Raw genomic sequence first — 25,155 nt, 5'->3', positions numbered from 1 at the left:
AGTAGGTGATGTGAAAGACCTCTACCCAAGACCCTGGAGAGCCACTGCTGCTCTGAGTAGACAGTATTCCCATCAGCATCTCCAGTTCAAGGGACTAGGCAAGTAGGTGATGTGAAAGACCTCTGCCTGAGAGCCATGGAGAGGGGCCCTGGCTCAGTGGTGGAGCATCTGCTTGGCATGCAGAAGGTCCCCGGTTCAATCCCCGGCATCTCCAGTTCAAGGGACCAGGCGAGTAGGTGATGTGAAAGACCTCTGCCTGAGACCTTGGAGAGCCGCTGCTGCTCTGAGTAGACAGTATTCCCATCGGCGGTTTTATTCGGGAGATTTAGCGGTACCCGTTTGGAAAAGAGAATTTGTGGCTGTGGCTTGAATCAGACTCCATTTATCATATTTTATTGGAATGTGAAATGCTAGCGGACCTACGTACTAAACATTTAATGCCGTCAATTTTGGATAGGAACTCTTCCCCCCACTCTTTGATTAGACTTTTATTGAACGGGTATGATCCAGAAACTACAGAAATAGTAGCCATGTTTTTGAAGCAAGCTCTAATGATAAAAACCAAACAAAAAATAGAATAGCTGCTATTCCGGTTACTTGTAGACACTCGTTTTCTATATATACCTTATATTCGCTGTACTCCGGCATACCTCATTTTATTCATATCTATCGCTACAGATTTCGATATTGATGTTTTTATCATTTGTCAAATTCTGGAATACCTTGTACGATTTGTTATGCCAATAAAGGTTTCTGAATTGAATTGAGTAGACAGTACTGACTTTGATGGACCAAAGGTCTGATTCAGTAGAAGGCAGCCTCATGTGTTCATGTGTGTTCATGTGTCTTGAGGGTTGTGCTTCCCAGCCGGCTGAAGAGGCTGGATGCCTGAGCTGTGACCAGCTGCAGTGGGAAGAAGGGCGGCTCCGGCTAACCAGGCTGGCTGTTTGGGGGGAATGAAAGAGGATGAGCCGGAAGAAGGGAAAGCAGCCTGGAAAACTTCCACATCAACACTTAAAAGATCAAGAGTCCAGTAGCACTGCTATGTTAGGGTTTTATTATTGTTGGTTTTATTAATGATTATATATATTGAATGTTTGTGTTTTTAAATGATGTTACCCGCCCTGAGCTGGCTTGCTGGGGAGGGCAGGTTATAAGTCAAATAAATAAATAAATTTCTGGCAGGGTGGGAGCTCTCTGGCTCACGAAAGCTCATACCCTGCCTGAATTTTTTTTAGTCTTTAAGGTGCTACTGGATTTTTGCTCTTTTCTCCTGCTAGTGACAGACTAACACGGCCATCCCATCGTGAGTTAGCAACTGGATAGAAGACAGAACTGGCACGGTCATGAATTGGATTCTCGTTGCCGTTGTAGTAATAACATGTACCTTCGCATCTATGAATGTAAACAAAAAATTGTTGCCCTCAAGTCACAGCTGACTTATGGCGGTCCTTTAGCGTTTGCAAGGCAAGAGCAAGAGTCCAGCAGCACCTTAAAGACTTAAAGCGCCTCAACAGAAGTAAAGTATAGTGTCCAGATCACATGAAGTGATGGTATCGCTTTACTCTGCTCTGGTTCCTCAGTGGAAGAGGCTTCCTCGGGAGGTGGTCAGCTCTCCTTCCCTGGAGGTTTTTAAGAAGAGGTTGAATGGCCATCGGTCCGCAATGCTGATTCTATGACCTTAAGCTGATGATGAGAGGGAAGGCATCTTGGCCATCTTCTGGGGTCATTGGGGGTGTGGAGGGGGAGGTAGTTGTGAATTTCCCATTCTATGATTCTGTGACTAACACAATTTCTGGCAGGGTATGAGCTTTTGTGAGCCACAGCTCACTTCTTCAGATATCTAATGACTAACAAAATTTCTAGCAGGGTATGAGCTTTCTTGAGCCACAACTCACTTCTTCAGAGAGCTCATACCCTGCCAGAAATTGTGTTAGTCTTTAAGGTGCTACTGGACTCTTGCTCTTTTCTACTGCTACAGACAGACTAACATGGCTACCCATTGTGATCTCTGTACAAGGCAAGAGACATTCAGAGGGGGTTTAGTGTCACACCCCTGGTGGTATTTCTTTGAGGTCTCCCATCCAAATACTAGCCAGTGTCAGGGCTGAGAGTGTGTGACTAGCACAAGGTCACCCAGCAAGTTTCCTGGGTAGAGTGGAGATTTGAACCTGGGTTTCCCGGGTCCTAATCTGACCCTTTAAGCACTACATCATGGTGGCTATTATGAATGTAAATCAGCATGGGCAAATCTTGCCTCCCCCCCTTTGTTGTTGTCTGTAAACAGCAGAACTAGAGTGGCCAGCGAGGATATATGCTTCTAATAAATAGAAATCTTGTGGCATCTTAAAGGCTGGCTAGCTGTTATTTTGGCATAAGCTTTTGTGAGTTAGGCCTCACATCATTAGATGCATGATATTGTTTTCTGTGTTCCCTTTGGAGGCATTTAGGGGCCTGGCTCGTCCTTTCTCCCATGCACAAACACTAAAAGATTTCCTTATTGCTTTTTACTGGTGAGATCATCTTAGTCGTGATGGGCGAAGGGTCAGAGCAAGGGAAGCCAATTGTTTCTTAATGGCCAGGCCAAGGAAGGAACAGGACTCTTTTCAAGGGAGAATGCAGTGCTTCTGCCCACATACAGATGCAGGCATAGCCCAGAACTTCAAGCTCCAGGTGGAAAATCCAGAGAGAAGGAATCCTAAACAGCAGTAGCACAAAAACTTTTGTTAGGACTTGAGTAAAATGGCACAAATTAATGAGCAGGCTGTCTAGGCCCACCATAATTCACCACCTGGCTGGATGTCACCACCAGGATCATAGAGTTGGAAGGGGTCACCAGGTCAATCTAGTCCAACCCCCTGCACAATGCAGGAAATTCACAACTACCTCCCACACACACACACAGTGACCCCTACTCCGTGCCCAGAAGATGTCCAAGATGCCCTCCCTCTCACGAACTGCCTAAGTTCATAGCATCAGCATTGTTGACAGATACCCAATTTGGCTTCTTCTGATGCTGAACTGAATTTTCAGACTTGCTAATATAAAACAACGATATTTTTCTTTGCTCTGTCTGTTACAGTTAGTGCTGGAGACAGGTCCAGACCACACCGTAGAGAGATCCAAATTACACCTGGCCTTGTACATTTTCAGTGGAGAATTGCTGCTGAGTCTTTGTCCCAGTAGCCTTTTGGGAACCAAATATCATTTTTAGCACTTGGACTAATTGAACTAGCACTGTTACAGGCTTTTACATATTAGGACATATGAACTGCTGTATTAGTGTTGTACATGTGCAGAATTATTCAATGTAAAACCCAACTTCTCATAAAAACCCTGCAGAGGCTTGTCTTTCATTTAAAAGTGAACAAGCCTGGACATTCTTTTGCCAAGGACTGATCTGCCAGAATTATTGTCACACACTTGTTTGTCTTTGTCCTTGGATGACTCCACTTTCAGAGATATTTTTTCCTATGGCCTTTATCCTTTTACTCTGGAGATTTTTTCCTCTGGTAGCATTTTTATCCAGTGGTAATTTTGCTAACTGTTACCTAATGAGGTAATATAATGTTAGAGGTCTTTCACATCACCTACTTGCCTGGAGATGCTGGGGATTGAACCTGGGACCTTCCACATGCCAAGCAGATGCTTTCCCACTGAGCCACGTGGCTCAGTGGGAGAGGGGCCGTGGCTCAGTGGGAGAGCATCTGCTTGGCATGTGGAAGGTCCCAGGTTCAAACCCCGCATCTCCAGTTAAAGGGACCAGGCAAGTAGGTGATGCAAAAGACCTCTACCTGAGACCCTGGAGAGTCACCGCCAGTCTGGGTAGACATACTGACTTTGATGGACCAAGGGTCTGATTCAGTATAAGGCAGCTTCATGTGTGTTCACGTGTATGTGAAGCTTGGAGGGAGCTCTTCGCTTTTCACTCTCACCCCCTGCCCAGTATTCTTTTTGTTGCTATGAAATATGTAGCATGTTACGTTTTAATTATCAATCATATCCATGTTTCTGGTTTTCTCTGGATAAGGGCCGTAAATAAACTATCTAATTATCAATCAGGTCAATAGGACTGTATTTCTTGTAGGATATGCTTGAACTCTTGGTACAGATGGTATGCTTCTCTTTAGGAATGTCTGTGTTCTGGTGATTGGTTAGTCTCTTGTTACAGTAGGAATTCTAGATCGAAGAAAGTCTGAACTCTCCCCAGAAGCTAATATGACCAAACGGATGCTATCATACTTGTCTTCTCATAATGTGACCAAAGACAAGACTCACTGCAAAAGACAGTGATGCTAGGAAAAGTTGAAAGCAGCAGGAAAAGAGGAAAACCCAACATGAGATGGATTGACGCAATCAACAAAGCCACAGCCTTCAGTTTGTAAGACTTGAGCCAGTATTAGTCATGGGATGTTTTGGAGGTCATTAATTCATAGGGTCGCCGTAAGTCAGAAGCGACTTGACAGCGCTTAGCGCGCACACTGAAGGAATATTGGCTTTTTAGGGTCCATATTTGTAGGGTCCATATTTGTAGGGTCCATATTCTTACCCAGTTTGCTGTTATCTCTCTGTGTAGAGCGATGGATTTAATTTTTACTGTGCCATCAATGAATACACCCAAACAGTGCCCTACAGAATTGCAGAGACAAAAATAGGTCCAGGGAGCTTTGCAGCATAAAGTAGAGAATGGGGGAAACCAAGACGGAGAGAAAAGAAGAATGGGTGCATATGCTTAAGCGTTAAACCTAGTTTGCTTGTTTATTAAATTTATATCGCACCCTCCCCAGCACAGCCAGTTGAGTCCAGGTATTAGAATGAATGGAACAAGCCAAAATACTTGAGGGGAGAGTAATGTTTTTGAAGAGGGATTAGAAGAAAGGGAGAAGAGTGTTGTGGATGTGGTCAGTGTGGAAGTTCCAGGCATGAAGGGCAGCAAAAGAGAACTGGCAGATTCTTACCTTTTAGGCATTGGGGTTGTTGTTTTTTAAGTTCCAGTACTCGTATATAAGTTGCCACCAATTTCAACCAATTCTGCCATCTGGACTTGGGAGAGCGAAAAAGATGCCAGTACTCAGTGCTAGTGAGTACTGTCATAAAAAAGCCCTGCTTTTATATATTCTAGATCATGGGTGTCAAACATAAGGCCTGCAAGCCAGCTGAGACAGCCACCTCCCCCAGTTCCAAGTTGTTAATGATCGAACACTGTCAAATAAAAGAAAATATTGTAAGAGTGTTATTGTTTTAAGCATGTTTGCATTTTAAAGGAAAAAATATATCATTATAATATCATTATGGGACACATGGCCCAGCCCGAGTGACATTTATGTCATATCCGGCCCTTGTAACAATTGAGTTCGACACCCCTGTTCTAGATGCTTAGTACTCTCCTGAGTTTTTGTACCTGGGGCAACCCCTTGCTGCTGCCTTTGAGTGTCTTAATTCTACCGGGGAAGAGACTGCAACTCTCTGAAAGTAAAGCATGCCAGTACATTAGAAAGGTTTCATGCATTCTTTCCATCCGCTGGCTCACTTGCACTGATGCCTGCTCACTCTCTGCCCTGGCAGCTGCCTGTACGACTTGTGTTCCTGATATCAGGAGGCTCCTTGGCGTGCACCATTGCTTGTGTGGGTGAATTGGTGGGTGGACAGTCAAGAACAAAGAGCGCTATGAATGACCCATCCTGGGGCTCTTCCCCGCCCCCCCGGAATTACAAAATAACCCCTCCCCAGTTTACAGTGCAATACAACCATTTCCCACCAGTGTCTATGATGAGGCACGATCCCAGAATTACAGATTTTAAAGAACTTTGTGGTTGTGGTGTTGCTGTTACACCTTGTAGTAGCCGTTAATGCGGTGCTTTCCAGTTGAGCCCAGCTCACCTGGGGAACCATTGCCTGGTTTCATTCCTGCTTTTTGAAGCTCTGTTCTCTTTTGCTTTCCCTGCTGCTTAGGGAGCGGAGCTTGATGCTGACACGTCACTTCCTTAATAGATCTGAACTTGAGTCAGTTTTTGATTGTTTGTTCAAACCCATGCTGATTCTTGGTTGTGCTGATACAGTCATGAGGATGACTAGTTGTGTGATGGCGGTCTGTGTTTGTGATCCCACGGGAGCGATCCTAAGAAGGCCTACAGTTCTTCACGTGGTGTAGTGGTTAAGAAGCTGTGGTTTGGAGCTGTGGACGCTAATCTGGTGAGCCGGGTTGGTTTCCGCACTCTTCCACATGAAGCCTGCTGGGTGACCTTGGGCTGGTCACAGTCTCTCGGCCTACCTCGCAGAGTGTCTGTTTTGGGGAGGGTAAGGTGATTGTAAGCCGGTTTGAGTCTTCCTTAAGTGGTAGGGAAAGTCGGCATATAAAAACCAACTCTTCTTCTTCTTCATTGGGGACTACTCCTTATGGGTGCAACATGTGCATATACATTGAAAGTTGAGGCTGCAATCCTGCATACCATTAACTGAGTGTAAGCCCCTTTGAACACAATAGGACAGAACTTCCCAGTAGACATGTTCAGAACTGTGCTGAATGTTTAGTTAGATTAGTGAGATTTACAGTGCATTCCTAAGGAGAGTTACTCCAATCTAGGGTTTAGACTGGAGTAACTCTCCTTAGAAATGCACTGTTACTGAACTAATTTAGTTGGATGTATCTGGATGCATGGCTTTTAAGAGTGTTTCCTGAGGCTGCTGTAAGGGCAGGTGGGGGAAAATACTACAAATAAGCAAAATCCTTCAACTGTTGTACAGAGGTTAAATATCCTTTTATTTAACATTATCTCTAGCCTGCTGTCTTGGATGAAAAATGCCTTAATTAGTTTGGTATTGAACATACTGGACATAATTTTGCTCCACTTGCTTTCTTTGTGCTTTTAAATCTTTAGGTGAGACTAGGAGGGGTGGATTAGGGGGTTGTGGGGATTTGAAGCCTTGGAGAAAGAAAAGGTGAATTTTGGGGGCCTTGGGTTGTGGACTTTGTAGTAGGTAAAATTATTTCTTAGTTTTTGTATGGTATTTTTAAACTGTTCAGGTACTTTGCATATTTTTGTAATACTCTCAGTAGATCAGTATTACTGTAGTCTGTTGGTGATTACCATTAAAGCCATTTAATAGGTTGGGACAGGAGTTTATGAGACTGTGCATCAGCTGTGATAATCAACAGAGACCTTATGTCTCAACAGAGACCCGCACCTTCAGAAGTAACAAAGATGTCCATTGGAGCAGGGCCTTTTCAGTGGTGACACCTCAGTGTTGGAATTTCCTTTCCACAGTTGTGCATGCAATACCCTATATATCTGCTCTGCTGTTGTTTGCTGCTGATAATATTTTGTTCATTGTATGATGGTAAAGAGCCAGAGTGGTGTAGTGGCTAAGAGCGGCGGACTCTGATCTGGAGAACTGGGTTCGATTCCCCGCTCCTCCACATGAAGCCTGCTGGGCTTGGTCACAGGTCTCTCAGAACTCTCAGCCCACAGGGAGGCAGGCAATGGCAAACCGCCTTATGGGGTTGCCGTAAGTCAGCTGTAACTTGACAGCATTTCCCACCACTATGACGATAAACTCCCCAGGGAGCTGTCAGTTGAGAAAAAGAGCATTCTATAAAAAGCTCTTAAACAGTATTATCCTCATTTTGCAGATGGGCATACAAGGGCTGTGATTGGTTTGCTAAAAGCCCCCAAGGAGTTCATGGTTGAGGTAAGGTTTGAACCAGGGACTTCCCAGCTCACACCGTTCTCGCTCTCAAGTCTGCTTAGAGTGTGCTGGATATTTGGTTTTTGGAGGGGATTTTGGGTCTAATTTTACTGTTGAAAGTTAGGTACTGCTCCTGACCACCAAATATGTTCCTTATTCTTTATGTAAGGGTTCATTATACATTTAAGCTGGTTTTATGAAGATATCACAGTTGGAGAGCATATCTATCCAATATATTTATTTTAGCATCACAGTAGTTTTTGTTGTGGTTTCTCCAAAGATAATTGAAAGGTGTTTGAAGACGGGCTGAGAATCTAGATCTCTTCTTAGAATTACAGTTTCTTGAATACAAGAATTGACTGTTAATTCAGCGAACATACAACCACACTGAGCCATGTGGTGTACTGGTTAAGTGTGTCGGACAAGTGTCCTGGAAACCTGGGTTTGAATCCCCACTCGTGCCATGGAAGCTCGCTGGGTGACCTTGGGCCAATCATACTCTCTCAGCCTAACCAACCTCGCAGGGTTGTTGTGAGGATCAAATGGAGGAGAGAAAGGCGGGATACAGATGCCTGAAATGCACATATGTCCCCTTTGCTATAAGATTACAGCATTAAAATGGCCTTACAGTTCAGATAATATCAACTTTTATGTATGCGTCAGATTGATATCCCATCTTTAAACATATTCAGGGCACTTTATGAGAAACAGACACAGGTAAATAAAAATAGCAATTAAGATAATAAAAACAGAAGAGGAAAATGAGCAGAGCAAACGAAAGCCACAGCAATTGCAATCGTCCCTCCATCCCATCCCGATCTATCCTAAACCTTGGCTTAGAACATGAAGCAGCCATGCTGCAAAAATGAAATGGAAGTGCAGATCCACATTTCCTTGTCTGGTTAGAGCAGCTCCATAAATTGGGTAGAAAATACAATGAAAAACAGATCTCCACTGACTATGAAGGAAATACATCTGGGGCAAGCTGCAAAATACAGCAATGTGCATTGGATCCAAAGAAAGAATGATTCTCTCCCCCCCCCCAAATGGGGGCTCTTTCTGGTGGAAAACACTGGGATTCTGCAATATTACCTAGAGAACCATTGAGTAACATTACATATGGACTTCACCCGCCTGAGTTGACATCAGTAGCAAGGTAAAGCATCAACATATGTTTACACAAATAAATGTTACTGTTATTCTTGCCAACGCTTTGTCCAATTGCATCTAATGAGCGAGAACGTAGTTAACGTAGTTCTTTCTCCACATGGGCTGTCAAAGAAGACCCTGAGCTGCAGACTGTTTTTATTTTTAAAAGAATTCTTATCAATTTTTTTAAATTCACATATTTTCAGAGTCAGAAACCTAGCATAGCTTGAACATAGACTTTAAGAAAACGAGTTAAAACCTATGGATCAAGTAGGTAGGAAACATGGGCTGCATTCAGACATCACAATAGATCTTGGTAGTTTAACTGTGGCCAGTGTAAACATCAAATCCTGGTTTGGTAATAAACCCTGGTTTGTCTTCGTCCTGCTTCTCATTTCTCCTAGCAGGGAAGTCATTCTGCCCCCTCTGCGGCCCAGTGTCCAACAATGATACTCAACAAACTGTGATTTGTGATTTCAAACAGGATGACGAACCACAGTCAGTGCAGACTATGGATAACAGCTACAAACTTGGTTTGAAAATCCTGATTTGGTACTATCAAAGGTTTGATGAACTGCCTACCTTTGGGCAGCATAACTAACTGGTGTTTGATCCAACTTTGGCTCATTGTGATGCTGGCCCCAGCTCAAATGTACAATGACAAACTGGTTATAGCTGTAAATGACTCACGCTAGGATCCAAAAACAGAATGTGTAACGCAGCAAGCACTTCAAATTACAGAAATACATCACAGGATTAACCAAGGCGCAATATATTACAAAGTTTATGCGATATGCATGTCTTTCTGATCACTCTTTCCTGTGGTTTTTATGACTGATGTAGGCTTTGCAAACAGCTCTTTTTTTCCTTTTTGGTTTGGGCTCTCTTGGTGATTTCCTTCTCCCCTGGGAGGGGGGCGGTTTCCCCTTCGGAGTTCATTGATCACACTTTCCACTTCCTTCTCTGCCTGCTTTCGGTCTTGGTGGTTTAACCCTGGCTCCACATCTCTCACTGTGGTGTAAACCACTTGGGCGAGGAGCAGAGACATGCAGAAGGGGTAAGGGGGCCAAAATATAGTGGAGACTTTTTTGTTCTGTTTCGTTGCACTTTGTTTTGTTTCAGCACTTTCACGATATTTTGCATCATTTAATGTGTCAGGGTAATACTTATGCTTTGCTTCATTTCTGTTTTTAGACTTCTGGTGATTCTACAAACCTAATCCTGTTGCTTTGTTTGCTACATGCCCCATCTGTCTTCAATTGTATTGACTTGCTCTGTGTAGTCCGCCTTGAGTCCAAGTGAGAAAGTATATAATAACGTAAATAAATGTTAGAACAGTTAGATGGGGGGTTCACTTTTTCTGAATTTCTCTTTCATATAGTGATAAAATAATAGCTGGACAAACGACAGAACCAACTGAGAGATTTGCCTTAAACAAATATGATTGCATAAAACTGTTATCTTTGTCTCTGCTAATGTAGGAGCATTAAGGTAAAGGCAGTCCCCCATGCAAACACCGGGTCATTACTGACCCATGGGGTGACATCACATCACGATGTTTACTAGGCAGACTATGTTTACAGGGTGGTTTGCCAGTCCCTTCCCCAGTCATCTTCCCTTTACCCCCAGCCAAGCTGGGTACTCATTTTATTGACCTCGGAAGGATGGAAGGCTGAGTCGACTTTGAGCCGGCTACCTGAAACCGACTTCCGTGGGGATCAAACTCAGGTCGCGAGCAGAGCTTGGACTGCAGTACTGCAGCTTAACACTCTGCGCCATGGGGCTCCTATAAAAGCATTAAAGCAAGGCTGATTTAAACAGTATTCATCCCATACTTCCATAGCTATTGTATAGATTTGGTCCAGCGCTGTCTTATTTTTATTGCTAACCAAGCAAATCTAGCAACTCCATTGGTTAAGACCTCACTTGTATCTGATAGTAATAATTTAAGGCGTTGTTTCCTCAAGGCTCTGGGACATTCTACAAGTAATGATGTTAATAGTCCTGTACATATATGGTAATACAGCTTACATTTCAATAGCACATGTTTGGTAGTTTCGAGCTCAGTAGATGTCTTGGTGTACACTGACCCCTTTCTTGGCGCCCACCAAGTGTTTTAGAAAGGGGGCGGGCCAGGTAGGGCTTTTGCCAAGCAAGGCTTATTTTTTTTATTTTATAATTTTTATTTTTATAATATGAAACAAAACAAACACATACAGTAATAACAAAAAACATAAAAAATACAAAAGAGTATCAATTATAATTATACAAAGTTATAAACTTCAACAAAATTCAACAACCAAAAATACTCTTTTGACCCTCCACCCACCTTAAAAATTGACCCATCACCTGACTTCCGCAGAAGTGTCTAAACAGTTTTGAAAGTTATTGATAGTAATAATAGAAAAGTTAATAAACTTGTTTCTATAACTCACTAACGAAAATAGTAAAATCAATTTTTGCCAGTTTATCCCAATATGTGATGGCCTTTGCCCAAGTTTTTTTGAATTCTTCCATATAATTTCCATGTAGGAATTCTGTTAATTTGGCCATCCTCATATACATCCATAATTTCTCTCTCCAGTCACGAATTGAAGGTTCATTCACTTGCTTCCAAACTTTAGCAATTACAATTCTTGCAGCAGCGAAACTATATTGACAAATGACCCTATCATTACCACTCATTTTTTCTTGTGGAATTCCCAGTAAACCACATGCAGACTTATGACCGACCAGCCGATTTTTTTAAACAAATGTTGCCTTGACAGCAGCCCCCATCTCAGCACAAGAATCATCACGGTGTAACTGGAGAGAAACTGTGGGTTCTGTTTTGTGGCTGGCTCCGCCTCTTGCGGCCGCCATTTTGCGGCCGCGCCCATCATGCTGTGTCGGAACTCCAAAGGAGCCCACAAGCTCAAAAAGATAATAAATTTAATGGATATGTATAGAATAGTTTAATACGGAATAGTAAACGGAGATTATAAACTAAGTATAGATCAAAAGATAGACAGCTGATAGGCTTTTTCTCTTTCTTTTTTTGTAAGTAATGAATCGATAAGTTTAAAGTGAATCCCCTGGAAGATTGATTATATTGTATGTATGGGAATGATTGGGTTTGTCATGTGTAAGTTTTTAATAAAATATCTTTAAAAAAATGGTTGGGGACTCCTGCATTAAAGAATAGGACCCTTGGAAACAAGTTTCTCCAGTATATTATAACAGTTATTAAGGAATAGTGCAAGCCTTATGCATCATTGGGGACTACTGACCCCTTGACCGTCTTTCTGTCTCGCTCCATGCACGTTCAAAGAGGGACGTGAGGGAGTTGGTTCTGCCCTGGCCAGGCTTCTCCAAGGGAGCTTTGCATAGCTTATTTGTCCTCACCCTCAGCATTCCTTTGGGATTCCTGCAGGGGGCACTCCAGGCACATTTAAAACCTGGACCACAACCTTTCTGTGCGCTCTTGACTTCATTATGTGTTTTTTTCCCCTTCCTTCTAGGCTTCTCTGGGGCTTCTGGTGCGGTGCGTGGCCTGCTGAAAGGGATTGACCGGAGTGCTGCACCAGTCTCAGCTCAAACATTTGGCTTTAGCCGATGCAAGGTGAGCAGACTGGATTTTGTCACGCTTAGTCTGCCCCAGGTGCAAACAAGGCCAGGTGGATGGGTAGGGGAATGGCTGGATATCCCTGACTGCTGGAGGGGGGAGTTGTTCCCCCTTCCTGTGCAGGCAGCTTACTTCCTTCTGGTAGATTGGAGTCCCCTGGCGCCTTAGAGAGAGCCAGCGTGGTGTAGTGGTTAAGAGCAGTGGTTTGGAGGGGTGGACTCTGATCTGGAGAACTGGGTTTGATTCCCCACTCCTCCACGTGAACAGCGGAGGCTAATCTGGTGAACTGGATTTGTTTCCCTGCTCCTACACACGAAGCCAGCTGGGTGACCTTGGGTTAGTCACAGCTCTCTTAGAGCTCTCTCAGACCCCCAACCTCACAGGGGAGGGGAAGGGAAGAGGATTGTAAGCTGGTTTGAGTCTTCCTTAGGTGGTAGAGAAAGTTGGCATATAAAAACTAACTCTTCTTCATAGAGACCAACAAGAATTTCCCTTTGTATCAGATGAAGGAAGCTTTGACTTGTGAGAGCTCATACCTCAAAAATCTTGTTTGTCTCTAAGGCGCTAAGAGAGAGAGCCAGCGTGGTGTAATGGGTAAGAGCAGTGGACTCTGATCTGGAGAACTGGGCTTGATTCCCCACTCTTCTACATGAAGCCAGTTGGGTGACCTTGGGCCAGTCACAGTTCTCTCTGAACTCTCTCAGCCCCACCTACCTCACAAGATGTCTGCTGTGGGGAGGGGAAGGTGATTGTAAGCCACTTTGAGACTCCTTAAAGATAGAAAACAGCGGGGGATAAAAACCATCTCTTCTTCTACTGGGCTCGTATCTAGCTGTTCTGTCACAGGCTTTGACATATTAGGACATATGAACTGTTGTATTAGTGTTGTACATATGCAGAATTATTCAATTGAAAACCACATTTTTCATGAAAAGCCATTTAGAGGTTTGATTCCCTGTAAACTGGACAAGCCTAGACATGCATAGCCAAGAGAGTCTTTTGGAAAAATTACGTTTTGGAAAAATAATTATACTCTTAGATTTTTTACACTTAATATTTATCCAGTAGTATTTTTCCTGTTACCTAACAATGTCTAGTCAGCAACAGCTGTCTGAAACATTACCTAATGGTGTTGTATAATGTTATATTGGGTTTTAAGGTTTAATATGAAAGAATGGTAGTAGAATGTTGAAAATATATTCATTTGTATCGTGTTCTTTAGGAGATGAGATTGCTGGTAAAATTAGTCATTATAGAGACATAACAAGACTAAAAACTGACTGTCTAAGAAATAGCTATGTTCAGCAAAATAACCTACTGGAAGAAGAAAATCCTTATGTGGTAGTCTGCAAGGAAGTTTGCAGCTACAGAGCATGTGCAATAAAAATAAATCCAGCAGTAAAAATAAATCCCAAATCGAAAAAAAGTAATTTTTGACAGTATAAATATAGGCAAGGAAAGGCTAGAAATTTAGATCTCTCTAAGTCTTTGGACGAAGAGAATCTCAGAAGAGATTGGCTTTGGGTATGGATGGATTTACTTTTATACTATTCTAGATAGTGTGAATCAGATTCTTTTAACTAAATCAGACTTTAACTGCTATATTTTAAGTATTGGATTTTAAAACTAAATAGTATGTAGAACTTGCTTGCTTTATTGTATACATTTTAAGACGTTGTAATACTTGCATATACACATATATACACATTTATTACATTGAAGCTATTCAATAAAAAGACTTAATTTTGCGAGTAAATTAGTTGAGTCCTGCTTAGTAGGTGACTAACTGAATAAGATAACATACCACTTCTCAGGAAGGGGTCAATTCTAAGAGTATAGTCAACTGAAATGCACTGACCCGCTTCAGTTCTACTGCAAGCCAACATGGCTTCCCTCTGAAATGTGCTTCCCATTGGTTCATCTAGCCTAGTATTTGGGATTGGGGCTGAAAGTGAGAGGCTCTTTCCCACAGTTACGGGTGGAGATCTTGCACAGCCTTGTAACCTAAGATCTCTTAACTGGAGATTCCAGGAACTGATCTGTTGTTCTTATGTGCGCAAAGCATTGGCTGTACCACTGAACCCTGTGCCTGTTTCTTGGGAATGTTGCTGACTTTCAAGTCCTGAGCAATAGAATCTGGAAATAGCCTCAGAAGAGGTGGATTTCCCAGGCAGTCCTGAGACATTCCCAATGTCTGAGCTTCTACTTGTGCTTGTCGCTTGGTGAGGAAAAAAGAGAATATTCAGGTGAAACAGACGCATATATCTACTTATAATAATATATACTTTTTTGCAGGGAGAAGACCACGAAGATTAAGGATTAACCCAAGTGCCTTGTCTCAGCAGTCATAATGAATCAGGTGGGATCCCAGACTGCTCTTGTGACCAGTGTGTGAATTTGTCTCCTGAAGAAACATACTAGCATGTGTTCAAAGGGGGAAAGGGAGGCTCTCTTGAGCACCTTTTATAGAGGCTTGTTTCTCTCTTCTGCCCCCTCCCCTTTCTTAAGGTTGGTCTTGTAGAAAGGTCTTGTCCCTTGGAGCATGGGCACCTGCAGTCACTTCATAAGAACTTAAGAAAGGCCATGCTGGATCAGACCAAGGCCCATCAGGTCCAGCAGTGTGTTCACACAGTGGCCAACCAGGTGCCTCCAGGAAGCCCACAAACAAGACGACTGCAGCAGCATTGTCCTGCCTGAGTTCCACAGCACCTAATATAATAGGCATGGTCCTCTGATCCTGGAGAGTATAGGTATGCATCATGACTAGTATCCATTTTTACTAGTAGCCATGACTAGCCCTCTCCTCCATGAACATGTCCACTCCCTTCTTAACACCTTCCAAGTTGGCAGCCATCACCACATCCTGGGGCAGGGAGTTCCACCATTTAACTATGCAGGGGAGGGGTTCATTGGCTGTCTTGATTGTTGGCTTTGATTGTATACATAAAACCCTGTGGGGGAAGGCAGAGGATGCTGTGAATCACCTATTTTTGACAATTGCTCGTCTCTCTAGAACCTTCTTTTTAGCTAGATTAAATGCTAACACTTCTAGGTTTTGCAAGGTAGATTTTAAACCTACCATATTCAGAAAGGACTTGTCCATGCCCTTCCAGTTCCATCGATTCACTAGCTCATGTGCTCTAGGAATGTCATTTCTATGAGGATCTTGGATTATGATCTCTCTCTCCTCTTTTAATGGATAAATCTAATGCCCCTCTGTCTGATATAATGCCTTTTTATTAAGTGACTAGCATCCTAAGGCTACACTGGCAGTGGCAAAATTTATCTCAGTCATTATATCCCCCAAAGAATAGATTTAAAACTATGCTGCTCAAGGTCAATGGATCAAAGAGCTTCTAAGGGATAAAGGAAAGGATGCTGTGAGTCTCACTCAGGGAAATTTTCACCCTCACTTGCTATTTTCAGCAGTGTAGTTTCTTGTGATAATAACTGGAGAAAATTTTGATTAGGGGAGGGCTGTATCACCAGCACTCAATTTTGTACCAAGAAGGCTGTGTTATCCAGCAGGCAAATCATTCATCTTAAGCACACCTGCGTATATTGACTGGGGCCATACTCTTCTGCCAGCCTCAGGGAGGGGCTAAGAGGAGTTATAAAGCACTGAAATCCTACCTCATGACTGCGAGGAATCTTCCTTCGGCCTCCCTCTAGTAGCTTTTACCAGGCATGAGGACTAGTAACTTCGCTCTGTTTTGTTTTTAAATGAAAGCGTAGATTCTCAAGAGTGCTCAGTGCCGATTTCCAAACTGCATGACATGAGCAGATATGCAGCTCTAAAGGATTTTGCACACTTGAGGTGTTACATAAATCACACGTATCATATAGAAAAGCTTGTTTTATCTCTTAATCCCAGCTGCGCTTCTGATGCACCAGGGCTTCCTGTCCATCTGGAGCCGCAATTGGGGACACTGCTGGAGTGAAAGCAAAATAAATGCAAATACATGCCAACGTGTTTAATTGGTTTAATCTGTGCAGACTGCTGAATTCAGTTTTCACTTTGTGCACAAGCTCTGTTGCTTAGCCTAGAGTTCTTAGATCACCACCCTGTTCACATAGTCTTATTAAATTTAATTAACAGAGGTGTGGGTTAGCATTTTTCTCTCCTCCACACCTTATTCCCATGAGCTTTAGATGCTGACACTTTATTTTTGTGTCTTCCTAGGTTTATAGGGAGTGTTGTAGGAGAGCCCCTGAGAAGAATGCTAATTCCCTGGCACCTTCTGTGTACAACCTCCAAATCTGAGTAATCCAGATTCTGCACTGTGAAAAACTGAATTCTGTGATTAATACTCATTTTTTTTCAAATAAGCATAATTGTCTTCAGGTTATTCTGAAAATTATTCAAGTACATCTGTAGCCCATAAGGACTAGAAGCTTGCTCATGAATGGAAGCTTTAAGTTCAGGAAACTGCATTTGGCACCAGATACCACATTCTATGCTCCTGAGGAATCACGTCTGTATACCCTTAAGCAAAGCCTCTTCATGCAAAGCAAGCCCTTGCACATAGAGGGCTTCTTACCTGCAGAGGTCTTCATAAATAGCTGCATTCTGCCTCACTTCCCCTTTAGGCATTCCCTCCCTGTTCTTCAATAAAATCATAGAATTGGAAGGGGCCAAAGAGGCCATCTAGTCCAACCCCCTGCTGAATGCAGAATCAGCCTAGAGCATCCCTGACAAGTGTTTGTGCAGCCTCTGCTTAAAGACTGCCAATCACATATAATAATACAGTTCTCCTCTGCCAAGTCACGTAAATTCTTCCAGGGTGCCAGACTATGGGCTGGCCAAGACTCCGCAGCTGCTGGATCCAGGAATTTCTTCCTGGCTCCAGGCTGTGTGTTTGTGGCTTCCTGCCTCTTGGCAACACACAGTCAAGGTTTTGACAGATTGGTTTGAGGCAGCAGAACTACCGCAAAAGCAGGAGAGGGCAGGGGTTGAACCCTGCCCTCTCCTATATGCCTCAGATTTAGGAGAAGGCCACTGTACCCCTAACCCACCAACTGAACGAGGGGGCGGTTAGAGGTGGTGGTTATACTGTGAGTGTCCCAGTAATGGTAGGCTGGAAATTTGCTAGGATTAAACAGTAGTTTGAAAACAGTAGTTTGCTTTGTTATACTAGCCAGCATGGGAATATTCCGTATTCAACACACATACCACCCTCCAACCTGAAACTTCATTTTTTCTAGAACGGGTTTCTTAAGAAAAAAAATCACTTTTTAATTTTAAAAGTAGAGAAGGCTATTGGGGAGGGAGTGAAGAGATTTTAATGCAAACCTCAGTAAGTGAAACTACATCTGATAAGGAAACAAACCAGTAAAGATGCTGGAGATTCAGGGGCAAAAAAAGACCAGCAGAGTTGAGAGTCCAGAAGAAGGGTGATCTGGAGCAAACCTTCTTAAAATAAATTGCTTTATGATTTATGTTTGATTTGTATACCTATTTTATATACCTATATACCCGGGGTCGTGTAAAAATTTCTTGGGTGAAAAGGAGTCGTGAGCAGAAAAAGTTTAAGAAGCCCTGATCTCGAGAGCGTTAGAAGTTTACTTCCTACTTCTCAACATGTTTTAATTATTCACCTGATTTATGCAAATGCTGCAACTATAACGTGGGGCCTGTGTATAAAGAAAGGTGAGAGAGAAGGTGTTGTGTATACTGTCTTGGCTTTGTTGCTGGATATCAACAGGAATGAGAAGGCAGGGTAGGAGCGTCAGAGTGTTTGTGTCTTGCGCTGAGGCTGGCGTTTGTTGCCTCCCAGTCATTGATGTATAGACCTCCTTGCATTGACCGATCCTGAGAATTACTAAGAGTGGTAATGGACCATTGTTGCAGAGCTGGCTCGTTTTTAAATAATCTCAGAACTGTTCCGATGCATTTGCACCTCTTCCTAGCCACCCATTTTTATTTATTTTATTTATTTTTCAAATTTATAACCCGCCCTCATCCCCAGCAAGCCCGGCTCAGGGCGGATAAATAATGAAAACATTAATATATCCAATATATAAATCAAGTACATCCTTAAAACCATAATCATTAAAACCCTAATCAGATGGCCATAACTATACCTAGGTGCCACAGCCATAAATGTCAGCAGATCAGCCCCCCAGATTTCAAGAGTGGGGGCAGGATGGGGAGGCCAGTAAAGATGGATCTTCTTGCGGCTGTTCTCAGTTATAGGCCTGGCAGAATAGCTCTGTTTTACAGGCCTTGTGGAACTCCTTAAGGTCCCGCAGGGCACAGATGTCACTGGGAAGACTATTCCACCAGGCAGGGGGCCAGGGCCAAGAAATCCCTGTCCCTTGTTGAGGACAGCCGCACATTCTTCTGGCCAGGGACCACCAGTAAATTACTGTTCACAGATCATAAAGCTCTCTGGGGGGGCATACCAGGAGAGGCGGTCCCACAGGTACTTTATTTGGTTCTAGAATTCAGGATGCTCACTGGCTGACTTACAGTTGGGTGTCTGTGTGTTTTTCTTTTTTCTTTTCTCTCTCCTAGGAAATCGGTGGCAATAGCTTGGTGGAGCACTCCGTCACCAGCATCCTTTTGTACTCCTTTTTGGAAAGATCCCCCTACTGCACTTTCTCGCGCGAGCTCAGCGCTGTGGGAAACCAGCTGAAGTCTTCAGAGCCATGCTACCATTATGAGGGGCCTTTCGGCGGGGATCTGCAGACAGATGGCAACCGAGCCGGACGATTTGGGGCCCTAGACCCAGGTAATGATGATTCTTGCAAGGTGATTCAGGATGCTGTAGAAGCAGGGGCCCTTCCTGCCCAGAAGTGCTGCTTCAGCCCTGGAGAGGCTGACAATGGAGGGCTGTGTTTGTTTGTTTGTCTGCTTTAGCACTCCGAAGGGTGCCCTTCAGATTCTCAGTATGCTTGTGATTTGCTGGGTGTGTGTAATGCTTTGCTGGAGGCCAAGATCAAGATAATTCATACTGGGGTATTCCCAATTACTATGCATGGATGTGAAAGTTGGACAGCAAAGAAAGCTGACAGGAAGAAAGTAGATTCATTTGAAATGTGGTGTTGATTCATTTGAAATGAGGAAGAGTGTTACATGGACTATCAAAAAGACAAATCAGTGGGTTGATACCTGCACAGTTCCTGCTGATAGCTGCTACTCAATGGGAACTCAGTCAGAAGACAGACTAGAACACCAAGGAATGAACTACATCCCAATTTTTAACCTGATTTCACTCCTTGTATTTTAAAACTGTATTATGCCATTAAAGGTATTTGTATTGTATTGATACCTGCACAGAGCCTGGGTCATGAGCATCTCTGTGTTCATCTCTCAAGAGGCTCGCCAAAGTTTATGAGACCTGTGTGGACTGGTTTTAAGGGGTTATATATTTTAGCAAGTATTTCATTTTGAGCAAATTAAAATCTAAATCTAACGCCCAGTGTTGTGGTACATCATCAAATGACAGGTGTTTTCTTATGGGTAGAGGGAGAAGTACCCAGTCAGGTTTTCCTGACAATACAAGTATGGTGTCTTCCTCCGCTTATGTTTAAAAGCAAAGCGTTATCCTTGTGTATTTCATTTTGTTTGACTCTCCTCCTTCCTGTTTAGCTATCGGAGATGACAATGAACGTTTCCAGATTATTGGAGCTCAGTTGGCTGAAATTGGGGACCAGCTGGCTCTGGAGATTGAGCCGTCGTTGATTAATAATCTTGTGCAGCAGTTTACAGCGGAGAACCTTTCTAGAGAGGTGAGGAAGGAGTGGAATGTAGGGCTTGTAAATATGATACTGAAGGGTAATCACCTAGGATAAGGAAGGTCCTGTATTCGAATAACCGTGTGACATCCAAAAAGTCTTCGGGAGAGTTCTTCCCAGCATCCCAGGGGCACTGGGTAAATAGGGTTAGATAGGTATATCAGCTGTACTTACTGGCACTAAATTTATAGTAGAAATCTGCAGAGAGGCCAAGGGAAATTTTTACTCTTGGGCATAGATGCTTTGAATAAGAGATTTTACTGGAGTGCCAAGATACAGGTTTTCCCACTTCCAGTCTATCATGTGATATCACTCCCAGAGGCTTAGCATACCCTTTTTTCAGTTAACTGGCCCAAAGAATCAAAGCATTACTGTAAGGCAGAATAATCGCGTAGAATCCCCCAAATCAAAACGCGAGGCTTACTTAACCAAGGTTTATTAACAAACAAAGTTGTAATACGAACAGAAAATAGTAAAATATTGTTTTTAGCTTGATACACTTGCCCCTTACTTATACCTAGGCAGTATAGCTTACTTAATCACAGAGGGATCCACAACTAAAGGCAGTTCGAATATTTCTCCAATTTAGTCCCTCCCTCCCAGCGCAGAGCCTTCATGCTGGCCAGATTAAATACATTTCCATAAGCCATAGTTTCGGGTAGATATTGGGGTATTCCTCAGAACAAAAGACTATGCAGCAGTTGAAAGAACCAGAATCAGTAGAGCATATTCTCTTCTATTGTCCCCTGTATTATAAACAACATCTATAACTAATCAACCCTCACCTTATGTCCTTAAAAGATTTATCACATGGTGGCATCAAATTTGTATTAGCGGATAGGATACCCGCTGTCTCCGAACATGTGGCAATGTTCCTGGTGATTGTTATCAAAAATAAAAATAAGGGTAAAGAAATAATTAAAAAACCAACTGAGGTAATCTACATAAAAGGGTGCTGGTGTTAGCTAGGCTGTGTGATAGGTCCATTGTTGTATGGAAGAATGCATTATTACAGCATTTAAAACTGAAGAGTTATACGTGAGACCCTTTTGAGTGAATATGGAGTTCTATGTATTTCTGTTACTACTATTACTATTTTTATGCCAATAAAGGTGACTGAAATGGAAATAAAGGCAGTTGTTTCTAAATTAGAAATCTAGGGATTGTTTCTTACACAGAAAGGTCCAGCTTGGAATTCAGCTCTCTCCATCTCCATAGTTGGAAACCGAGGCTTCCAGCCCCTACAGTTGACTTGGCTTGTATGTCTATAGTCTTAATTTAACTGGAGAACTGATCTGAGGGCACACTATGATCTTACAAGAAAACAGTAGACCATGAGGATTATTGATATGGTTTTCTTGTATGAGAATGTAACCGAGGGCTAGTCTGGGCCTGTCCCAGTCAGTACACATTTGGGTGTTTTGACACAATCTGGAGATATTTGAAAGAGCACCGTCTAATGAGGTAGCCAGTATTGTAGGCCATTTTGTAGATGGAGCACTTAGACTGAGCGTGACTTGCTTACAGTCCCCTGGAGAGTATTTGGCAGAGGCAAGATTTGAATTGGGAATCATTTTCTTAGCCACTATGATACATCAGCTATTGGATCTTGGTTGCTAGCATATGAGCAGATAGTTCTTACAGTCTCTAACCCAACCATTTTTCTTGAATGGATTTGGTTTTATCAATTGTTTCGATTCTGAAAGTTAACATGGGTGTGGGAAGAGTAGGTAGCTATTTTATCAAAATGCCCCCCAGACAAAGGGTGTGAGCCAAGATCTCAAGAAACTACATGAGATCAAGGATAAAATGAAAGTAGTGATGAGGGGTGGAAGAATTGGGGACCAGCAACGAGCAGATGGGACTTCTCTTCCCCATGGATATTGTGCGTTCATGTTTGTTACTATCTGGCTCTGGTAATGAGTTCTGACAACCAGCTTCACAAAAGAAAATTTGAAACTAAAGAATGCTGGAAAGGTAGTGTTTCAGGGAAATATGTTTTCTGTTCTCCTTCAGGAAATAACCAGGCATCTGTCTCAGGCAGTGGAGACCTTGAGGAGAAGGATGCCAGTGGAAATGGAGCCAGAACGAGCCATGTTAGTGATAGTCATGCTGTTGGCCCGAAATGTAGCAAACAAGGTTCCATCTCTTCTTCGTCGGGTGTTCGTCACAACTGTGAACTACATCAACGCCACACTTTGGGATTGTGTGAACAACCTGGCGCCTGAGGTAGCAAAAACAAAATTACAAAAGTCGCATTTTAATTCTCGTTCTCTCCATGGTGCATCTCAGCGCTTGGAGCACAGATAGGGTTGCCCACATATTTAACTGTGCTGTTCAAAGGCCGTGGTGTCATTTAATGCCCCCCCCAAAGATAGACAGGGCTTCATTAGCCCCCAGTTTCACATCATGTGCTACTTGTAACAACTTGCAAATGCAACTGCCAACCAGATTTGACAGGACTCGGACAGGACTCTTTAGTACTTGCACCAATTTAATTTTGTGTCTAACATATCCGCTCAGGATAGAGCATATGAAATGGCCTTATAGTGAATGAGACCAGTGGTCCCTCACACTCAGTATGGTCGACTCAGATTCACAGCAGCTCTCCAGAGTTTCAGGTGGAGATCTTTCATGTCACCTACTACCAGAATTTTTAACTGGAGATGCTGGGGATTGAACCTGGGATTTTCTGTCCGCCAAGCAAGATGCTCTACCTGAGCCACAGCCCTTCCCCTCAGATGCATTGGCAAAGTCTGTGCACGGTGGCCCAAAATATGGCAGCTTTTCATTGGCCCGGGATTGTCAAATATGAGCAAGTTTACCTGAGATTACATAGGAGCCTCTTGGCGCAGAGTGGTAAGCCGCAGTACTGCAGTCAAAAGCTCTGCTCAAAGTTGACTCAGCCTTCCATCCTTTCGAGCTCGGTAAAATGAGCACCCAGCTTGCTGGTGGTAAAGTGTAGACGACTGGAGAAGGCAATGGCAAACCACCCCGTAAACAGTCTGCCTAGTAAACATAGGGATGTAACACCATCCCATGGATCAGTATTGACCCAGTGCTTGCCCAGGGGACTACATTTACCTTTTACCTGTGATTAGCCTTCTGATGGCCATTACTTAGCACCATCATTAGCACCTCCATTCCCTCTAGTGAATTTTCGATTGTTGTATTCTCAGGGCACAGACCTGTCAGCTGATACAGCTCTCTCAGCCCCACCTACCTCACAGGGTGTCTGTTGTGGGGAGGGGAAAGGAAAGTGATTGTAAGCCGGTTTGATTCTTCCTTAAGTGGTAGAGAAAGTCGGCATATAAAAACCAACTCTTCTTCTGTAATGTAATAATGCTGTAAATTAATATAATAATGGTAGGCATGCTGTGTGTAACTGACTTTTCTCTGTTTCTCTCCTAGGGTTAAATGATCGTGTTCTGTCTTCTGGAAGGAAAAAAAACACTTTTTAAATATCCCAAAGCAATTTTAGGTTGGTTTGTTGGTTCTCCCCACCCCCCATGAAATTGTGTCATGAAGCATTTCCATCCCCTTGGATTAAGGCCTTCTGCAACTTTTTGTGGCAGCAGTTAGCTGCAACGTTCTGCTTGCCTTTGCTTTATTTTGCCAATTTTTCTTACTAACCTTGAGACCCTCGGTGCTACTCTACCTTCATCTCAGGTGGGAGATGGCAATTCGACTCTTGTACTCAGGGTTGGTATTGAGAGTCTGCCGTTCCCTTGCTAACCAAGGTAGAAGTTCGTAACAGCTTTGGAAGAAACAGTTGGCTGGCTCTCCCAACACTTGTCAGCTGGGTCAGGACATGAAAGGGTGGTTTGTAACACTGTAAAGCCTAAACAATGTGGCTAAAACCCAACTGGATATACTTGATTCTATCACCAGCTTCAATTTGTGCAGCAACCTTAGTCCAACCAGTGCTTGGTGTCATCCTTGGGTCAAAAATACCTCAAACCCTAATGTGAATGAGGCTTTAGCTGGTGGGGGGGTGGTCTGGCAAGATGCCATTATTTTCCAATCACTAGCCGTTGGAGCAGGCTCTTCCCTAAGTTCAGTTGGGGGCTTATTCTGAAGACAGGAATTTCTCAAACCTGTCCGTCCGTCTCCTCTCCCACTGTCAGCTTTCAGGGATATATCATCATCAATTCAGGCAATTTATTTTGTGTAATCCATCTCTGAAAGTGACTTGTTGTTGTAACTCTAATATTTTTTTAAAATAAAAAACTGCCAACTACCAAATATGGAACCGAATTATTCTACGTGGAAAGAAGAAGAGCTGGTTTTATATGCCAACTTTCTCTACCACTTAAGGAAGAATCAAACCAGCTTACAATCACCTTCCCTTCCCCTCCCCACAACAGACACCCTGTGAAGTAGGTGAGGCTGAGAGAGCGTGACTTGCCCAAGGTCACCCAGCTGATTTCACAAGTAGGAGTGGGGAAACCAATCCAGTTCACCAGATTAGCTTCCGCTGCTCATGTGGAGGAGTGGGGGAATCAAACCCGCTTCTCCAGATTGGGAGTCCACTGTTCCAAACCACCACTCTTAACCACTACACCACTCTGACTGTACTTAGGGGGTATTATTTACTACTATACAAGTGACAGTGCCCCAAGATGAGAAAAGTCCTAGAGCCTCCTTTCTCTGTATTCCCCCCCCCCCAAAAAAAAGTACAACTGGGGTAAGAGATACAGCCCAAGGAGGGGCATCACTGTTAGGGACCCTTGGTCTAAATCATATCCAGAGGCATGTTGGGCGGCCTATGCGTTCTCAAAATGTGCAACTATGGAAGGAGTAGGAAGGAGACGACATTAAAAACTACCACTTTTTTTCCAAAATTGACTTTATTAAAAGTGCAACCGGGGTGGCGGCGGTGGAGGCATGGTCTTACAACAGAGTCCCATTAGGGGAAGAAAAAAAATGTATAACCCCCTTCAATTTATAAACACAGTCATGATGGAGCTGGCAAT

At 43.2% G+C, this 25,155-nt stretch overlaps 1 protein-coding gene across 1 annotated transcript; it reads left to right on the top strand.

The window, feature by feature from the left end:
• The first annotated feature begins 14,746 nt into the window (after positions 1 to 14,746).
• BID (BH3 interacting domain death agonist) lies at positions 14,747 to 22,489 on the top strand. The gene is made up of 4 exons (XM_056846594.1): positions 14,747 to 14,798; positions 18,957 to 19,173; positions 20,034 to 20,173; positions 22,196 to 22,489. Exons 1-4 carry the CDS (start codon positions 14,790 to 14,792, stop codon positions 22,487 to 22,489), a joined length of 660 nt encoding a protein of 219 aa, XP_056702572.1. The 5' UTR covers positions 14,747 to 14,789.
• Positions 22,490 to 25,155: the final 2,666 nt, after the last annotated feature.

Source organism: Euleptes europaea, chromosome 3 (assembly GCF_029931775.1).
Source record: "Euleptes europaea isolate rEulEur1 chromosome 3, rEulEur1.hap1, whole genome shotgun sequence".
NCBI lineage: Eukaryota > Metazoa > Chordata > Lepidosauria > Squamata > Sphaerodactylidae > Euleptes > Euleptes europaea.
Note: the sequence above shows the minus strand (reverse complement) of the source record. Positions and strands in the feature narration are given on the sequence as shown.

Excerpts from the sequence above, each read along its gene's own strand:
- BID (XM_056846594.1), top strand. Across the intron at positions 19,174-20,033 it reads ATTTGGGGCCCTAGACCCAG|CTATCGGAGATGACAATGAA; the intron begins GTAATGATGATT and ends CTTCCTGTTTAG. Across the intron at positions 20,174-22,195 it reads CGGAGAACCTTTCTAGAGAG|GAAATAACCAGGCATCTGTC; the intron begins GTGAGGAAGGAG and ends GTTCTCCTTCAG.